This window comes from Lactuca sativa, chromosome 8 (assembly GCF_002870075.4).
Source record: "Lactuca sativa cultivar Salinas chromosome 8, Lsat_Salinas_v11, whole genome shotgun sequence".
NCBI classification, from domain to species: Eukaryota; Viridiplantae; Streptophyta; class Magnoliopsida; order Asterales; family Asteraceae; genus Lactuca; species Lactuca sativa.
The window spans coordinates 82,407,912-82,415,609 of record NC_056630.2 but is presented as its reverse complement, the minus strand read 5'-3'; the positions used below and the strand labels follow the sequence as shown (position 1 = coordinate 82,415,609).

At 35.5% G+C, this 7,698-nt stretch overlaps 1 protein-coding gene across 1 annotated transcript; it reads left to right on the top strand.

Moving 5' to 3' along the window:
- The first annotated feature begins 617 nt into the window (after positions 1-617).
- On the top strand, positions 618-5,353 carry LOC111896060 (peroxisome biogenesis protein 6). Its single transcript, XM_023892084.3, has 15 exons — positions 618-1,097; positions 1,496-2,113; positions 2,189-2,574; positions 2,680-2,860; positions 2,945-3,127; positions 3,213-3,422; positions 3,498-3,569; positions 3,654-3,740; positions 3,817-3,939; positions 4,012-4,122; positions 4,243-4,281; positions 4,356-4,477; positions 4,559-4,703; positions 4,945-5,025; positions 5,196-5,353. Exons 1-15 carry the CDS (start codon positions 807-809, stop codon positions 5,292-5,294), a joined length of 2,748 nt encoding a protein of 915 aa, XP_023747852.1. The 5' UTR covers positions 618-806; the 3' UTR covers positions 5,295-5,353.
- The last annotated feature ends 2,345 nt before the right edge of the window (positions 5,354-7,698 follow it).

Sequence of the window (7,698 nt, the reverse complement as noted above, 5' to 3'; positions counted from 1 at the left end):
AGTTCAAGAATTCTGTTATTCTTCGTTAATATTCTACTAGAATTAAACTCTGAAAGAACATCATTCAAACAAAAATCCATTCTGACGGAATAAAATCGGTTATGTTTACAAATTATGTTTAGAATTAATTTAAATTAATTTAAAAAATTCAGATTTTAAAATTAGAAGTGTTAATGATCCCTTAAAATCCGAAAATTACATTTTTTAAAATATGTTAATTGACCAAAATACCATTTTTCTGAAATTTGTGTGATTATATGGTACATACTACTCTATTATAATATCATAGACCCTCAGATCATAATCATTGATTTTATTCATCCGGTGGTCCAGATCTGTGCATTCTGGCACACAATAGTTAGTAAAAACAAAATAACCTAAGCATATATATATATATATATATATATATATATATATATATATATATATATATATATATATATATATATATATATATATATATATATATATATATATATATATATATTATGCCACCGGAATTTAGTTGTTGCATTGTTGGAATGGAGTTGAAGACCAAAAAAGAGGGCCTCTTTTTATAAGCCCAATTTCCACTAATATACGCTCGTCCATGGCAAAGCGTTGGGGGCCTCTCCCCCCACATCCAGCTAAATGCGCCCCCCTGATTGTTGATGACGTTGAAATTATTCAGTTATGGCGTCAACGTCCTCCGAATGGATTTTCTTGACTTGCGCAATAAACCCTTGTTTATAGATGATTTTCTGTCTCTGTTTCCTCACTACAGTTCAATTGGTGTTCTGTAGTTGCTAGGTTCTCACAGAGCTTAAATGGTGGGGAGAAGGAAGCCTCTCGTGCTTTCTTCTACAAAATCACTTCTCAATTCCGTGCTCAATTCATCCCATAAAGAAAAAATAAATGGAATTGACGGTGCTTTGGTTAACAAATACTCCCTCGGCGACGGCGATGGCGATGCACCGACTATGTTGCAATTGCGTGCGGGTATTCTTAGGTTGTCTGAGGACAAATTAGGCAAGAAGGTGGCTTCTCTAGACGATGCTGCCTTGATTGGACTTTCTACATCGCTTCTCAAAAGGCTACTGATTACCTCCGGTTCACTGGTAATTTAATCATTCTCTTATTCATTCTTTTGAACCTTTGAAAGTGTGAAATAAGATCGAAGAAAAAGATGACGATTTCATGATTTTAAATCTCCAATGGTTTCATAAGGATCATTATTGGCTGTTTTTCAGCAGATGCACCATGATATTTAAGAGAGAAATTTTTGTTTTGTTATAAGTCTAGCGGGTAGAGATATCAGAGCCATAAACTGAGTTAAAATTCAGCTTTAGTTGTCTGCATACCAATTAGTTTGTACAATGTTCAAAGTCCTGCATCAGATGTCTAAGTTTTAAACTTGTTCTTTTAGTGCAACTTTTAGTTCTAATTTCTTAGGATTTTTTCTGCAGCATTAGTTGTTTTCTCCTGTTCACCTTTTTGTTCTATGTTTTATGTTTAGGTAATTGTTAAAAATGTGGATTCCCAGATACAAAGAATCAGTCAAGTTGTGGCTCTTGATCCTCCCAGTGTTCATGATATCACATCTCACAACGAATCACTCTCATATGATTCTTCATATGCAATGCTTGCATTTCCTTCATGTAGTTTCCCTACAATTAATCATGTTCCATTGGCTACAGAAGTTGCTTATGTCTCTCCTCTTTTAGCATTTAATCTTGGTTTGCATACCTCATGCTTGAGACTGCTTCTTCACCATGGAGAAACAAAATTGGCTTCTTTATTTGAGACTAAACAAGAAAACGAACCGAATGAGGACTTCTCTATTAACCTAGATATTGAGCCTTTGACAAAATCACCAAGATATGCCTCACATTTGAGGGTATCTTTTGTAAAGATACCAGAATGTGGTACCATTGGTTCTCTTGTAGGAACTTCATCCATTGAAACTGAAAATCGTCAGGAAAAGATCGATCTGGCCTTAAATGAGTACTTTTCCATAGATAGATGTCTTGCCAGAGGTGATGTTTTCAGTATCTGCATCAATTGGAACTGCAAATCAGCCATATGCATTCCTTGTAGCCAAAAGAAACAAAATGATACCAATCTATACTTTAAGGTATTCCATTTTTTCTGTGCTTTCCAACATCTTTACACAGTACCACATATCAAATAATCTGGCTCATGTCCTTAGGTGGTTGCAATGGAACCTTCAAATGAACCGATTCTTAGAATCAATCGTGCCCAAACTGCCCTTGTGCTTGCAGCAAGTACTCCATCTGCTCTTCCTCCGGATCTTTTACTTTCTGGATCAAGAGGTTTTGCACCTTTACATCAAGACACAGTAAAGACCCTGGCCTCTATTATCACACCAACGTTATGCCCATCAGCACTTTCATCAAAATTCAGGGTTGCTGTTCTTTTGTTTGGTTTACCTGGTTGTGGGAAAAGGACTGTTGTAAAGCATGTTGCTTCTCAACTTGGGCTGCATGTGGTTGAGTATAGTTGTCATGATTTACTTGCATCTTCAGAGAGGAAGGCTTCTTCCATGTTGGCTCAAGCTTTCAGTGCAGCTCGTAGGTATTTACAACCATAATGATGTGAAATGATCTACTTTCTTGTTACGTGTTTCGTAGTAAAATAATTCCTGATAATATGTGTATGACTGTGTTTGTGTTATTGCAGATATGCACCAACTATTCTTCTGCTGCGCCATTTTGATGCTTTCAGCAATTTGAGCTCTAATGATGGTTCACAAAATGATCAAGTTGGTATGAATTCTGAAGTTGCATCTGTCATCAGGGAATTCACCGAGCCATCTAGACAAGCTGATGATTATGAAGATGAAGAAGAAGAAGAAGCAGAGGTTGATGTTTTCAGATGATGATTTCTGCCATAAAAATATGCCAATTATCCATTGGCTGCTCACTGTTTTACTCTCATTATGCAGCATATGAATACGATTAATACCCATCCCGTGCTGCTAGTTGCAGCTGCTGATAACTCTGAAGGGTTGCCACCTACAATTAGGCGTTGTTTCAGCCATGAAATGAAAATGGGAGCTTTGACTGAAGACCAGAGAGTCGAAATGCTATCCCAGTCACTTCACCTTATCCCTGAATTGGTTCCAGATGTAAGTAAGAATAAGAATAAGAATATTTTACTGTATACATATATATTTATCTTAAAATGTAATGAATGATGTAAGCTCCTTGCAGACTTGTACAGAGGATGTTGTAAAAGATATGGTTGGACAGACATCAGGTTTCATGCCAAGGGATATTAGGGCTTTAGTTGCTGATGCTGGTTCAAGTTTGATTCCTATTAATGGCAGTAGCTTTGAGAAGTTGGGTGACAGCAAAGAATTCATGGTCAAAGCTTTGGAGCGGTCAAAGAAAAGGAATGCATCGGCTTTGGGGACTCCCAAGGTCTGTAAAATAAAAAATGGTTGTGTTGCTAAGATCAATACTAAGTTTGAGTTGTTTGTGTGTGTGTGTGTGTAGGTCCCTAATGTTAAGTGGGAGGATGTTGGTGGGCTGGAAGATGTGAAAAAATCTATTCTTGATACAGTTCAGGTACATAGGAATGGAATCTTGAATTCCGGTTGCTTATAGTAAGCTTTGGTTTAAGTTGTGACTTATTTGGTAATGTATTTACAGCTCCCCCTTCTGCATAAAGATTTGTTTTCATCTGGGCTACGTAAGCGCTCTGGTGTTCTTCTTTATGGCCCTCCTGGTACAGGGAAAGTATGTTTATGTTATCACATTTATTTTGTGAATTATGTATTAAAAATTTATAATAATAATAATCTTTTTTTCACAGACGTTGCTGGCCAAAGCTGTTGCAACCGAATGTTCTCTTAATTTCTTAAGTGTCAAAGGGCCCGAATTAATCAACATGTACATTGGAGAGTCAGAGAAAAATGTACGCGACATATTTCAGAAGGTAAATTCTTCTATCCAATACATGTAGTTGGTAAATAAATAAATAAAATCATGAGAATGGGGTGTTTTGCAGGCTCGAGCAGCCCGTCCATGTGTCATCTTCTTTGATGAACTGGATTCTCTTGCTCCAGCCAGAGGTGCTTCCGGTGATTCTGGTGGAGTTATGGATCGTGTAGTTTCTCAGGTGAATTCTTACTTTCATTATATTTTTATAGGCATGGAACCCCTTTCTCCTGCCATCAACATGGGACTTTCAGTCAAATTATCTCAACAGTGAATGCTTATTTTGGTTTTGTGTTATCAGATGCTTGCAGAGATCGATGGCCTGAATGATTCATCCCAAGTATGCTGCTACTGCTACATACTTCATAGTACCTGTTTTCTTCATCATGATTTATCAAATTTCTAATATTTTAGGACTTATTCATAATTGGAGCAAGCAATAGACCAGATCTTATAGATGCAGCACTTTTAAGGCCTGGTCGTTTTGATAAGCTACTGTATGTTGGAGTCAATTCAGACCCATCTTATCGGGAGAGGTTGGTTGCTTGCTTGCTTATATTTCTTCTAAAGAATCTGAATCTCATAAAGATTTCCACAATGAATTGTAAAATTTTTAGGGTTCTAAAAGCACTGACCAGGAAATTTAAGTTGCATGAAGACGTGAATCTATATGAAATAGCAAAGAAATGTCCCCCAAATTTTACTGGTGCAGACATGTATGCCTTGTGTGCAGATGCTTGGTTCCATGCTGCAAGGCGCAAGGTCAGATTTCTTACCTTATTCCCTTATTTATATCCAGACTTTGAACTTGCAACTGCTTTTTTCTACAATAAACAGCTAAGATAAATATGTGAAAGATTGATGTGTAAAAACATTAAACGAAATTCTTGTTAAGTCATATTGTCTATATTAAGTGAAAAAGAAACAATCATGTATAGCTGTCTAGATTAAGTGCGCAACCCATTAATTTAAAAAAAAAAAAAACCCGTCTTCTTAATTGTAGGTTTTAGACGCTGATGCAGACCCAACTTCCATGAAGGATGAAGTCGATTCTGTGGTTGTTGAATATGAAGATTTTGTGATGGTATGTTTATCAATGTCAAAAGATTTGGGTTTGGGTTGACCCAACATAGCTTTTTTTGTTTTCTAATTTCGTAATTTCGTAAATAAGTAATGTATAATGTGAATACAAAAATCAACATGTTAAGTTAAAACCAATATTGATTAGTAATCCGATTCTTCTGAATTTTGCAGGTGTTAGTAGAGCTCTCTCCCTCACTTTCTCTAGCCGAGCTCAGAAAATATGAGTTACTCAGAGATCAATTTCAAGGAACCGGAACCTCTTCAAAATAAAAGTCCAAGTCTATTTTAAAATTATGTATGTATATTATTGCATTAAAGCTTTTGGTAAAGTTTCTTTCTTTTTTTTTTTTTTTTTTTTTTTTTTTTTTTTTTTGGGAAATGGTGGAATTATATTAAAAACCACTACCTAAAAAGGCAAAGGCAAAAGGCAGGGCAAAGAGAAAACAAAAAAAATACCAAATGTTGAAAGGACAAACACACCAATCAAACCAAATACAACTTCTATGTTTTACCCAACTAAACACCATGATAATGATATTATCCGTCAATTTCAAAGAAGAGATACACATTTTATTGAAAATCTTGTCATTCCGAGCCCGCCAAACACCCCAGAAATAACTGTAAATAATGGCAAGGAAAAGCTTTCATTTTTTTGGGTAGTTTCCCTAATGAGCAGCAAGGTTAACCAACTGATCCATCGATGAAGCAAGATTAAAGGAAATATTGCACCACTTAAAGATCTTTTTCAAAGTCTCATGAGCAAAAGTGCAACCAAGGAAAATGTGTTCCGCTTCATCCAACCCTGAATTACAACTGCAACAAGAAGTAACTGATGAGAAAGTGTCATTGCAGAGGGAATGTGATCCAAGCAAGCACGCCACGTGAAACACGTGACTTTTAAAGGAACCAATTTGATCCAAACAGTGGAGTTATTCATCGAAATAGTGAGTCTCAAGTCAATTAGACTACGAAGATCACTCACATAATTCCCTATCTGAAGAGAGATTTGATCTCCAAATATCACTTCCGTAAGAAACAACTGTAGACTCCAAATAGCTTTTTGAAGCGATTAACTCAACAATCTTGAGTTGACTACTAGGAGCTCTTTTCCAAATCCAATTGTCATGCCAAATGTCACACCCCCGAACCAGACGGCGGAAACGTCCGAGGGCTTGCGCGTGACTTCATCCTTGTAGTATCATCACATAGTTTATAAATGAAATATAACATCATCATCACCATACATGCAATATAACAACATACATTATTTATATCGAGTATTGTGTTTGAATGTTACATGCCAAAATAATTAATGTATGATGAAATAAAATATAACAAAACATCCATTAGTTTATTCAACCCAACCTGCTTCAACGGTTTCCTGAAATACAAGTTAATTTAAAAAGGTCAACATAAAAATGTTTGTGAGTTCATAAGCATGTTTAAAAAAAATGATTTGTATAACTTTGTAGTCACAAGAAAATCCTGTATTTTCTTAAAATAGTTTAGTATGTTTGTGTCCAATCTTGTATTAATGCATGTGTGTTATTGTTTAATAGAATGCCAAAAGTAAATGAAGAGAATGTAAAGAGAATTCCCCTAGACAACCTATGTTGCCTGTAAAAGAGAATACTGGTATGTCAACCCCCTAGGTCGAGTACCGGCGTGAGTATGTTTCCAAGTAATCCAAAGAAGAAAAGAAAAGATGGGTCTCCTGTAAATTTATAATGTTAATTCCTCTAAGTGATTCGTTATAATCATACTAAATAATGACAATTTCGCCTGTCATGGCGTTGTTGGACGCCGACAGAATAGAATAAGATTTTCGTCACCCTAGACTGATTTAGTCTAACTGTAGCGAACAACTCAGGTGTGGGGTGTCATCCCCGTATAGATCTATACACAAATCCCCGCTCTCCATCCAAGAGACTCTGGTTATAACTACATGCTACGATCGTACACTCAATAGGTGTCAACCGACACGTCTCACTAGATCCTTAATCTAAATTTATGCGAAGAAAAACATATAAAGCACACTCTAGGCCCAATGAATCATGTGAGTAAACAACTAAGGCTCACTAGATATGTAATTCATTTCAAGGCTCGAAAGCAATGAGATTATATAACATGGGCCCAAAATATATGTAAAATGACAACTAAGGCCCATTTCACATGTATGTTATTTACATGCCTAAATAGCACATAAGGAGTATCCAAGGTCCGTCGAGCATGTTAGTGGGTCAATAAGACCTAATAAACATATAAAGAGTATTCAGGACCCATCAAGCACATAAATGGGCCACTAAGGCCCAATAACATTAGCTGGCAAAATTAACCCGTTTGTTAGTTTATTGTTTGTTTTTGTTCAATTATTTACCAAAATGACATAAAAGAACACTTTTTGTAATCATATATATATATATATATATATATATATATATATATATATATATATATATGTTAACATGTCTAGATGTTTAAAGGTATGTATAAGTCATATAAACTTGCATCTAATAAAAGTATAAATACTTTTAGTAAGTTAAAAAAACAATTTTCTGATTTTTTGGCCTTTCTGTCCCTATTTTTAGAAAAATAGTAGAAAAATCATCATAAGTCGAAATATGGATCCGTAAACTCTGAGAGTTTGGAACATTAGTCTACATTCTTCATAATT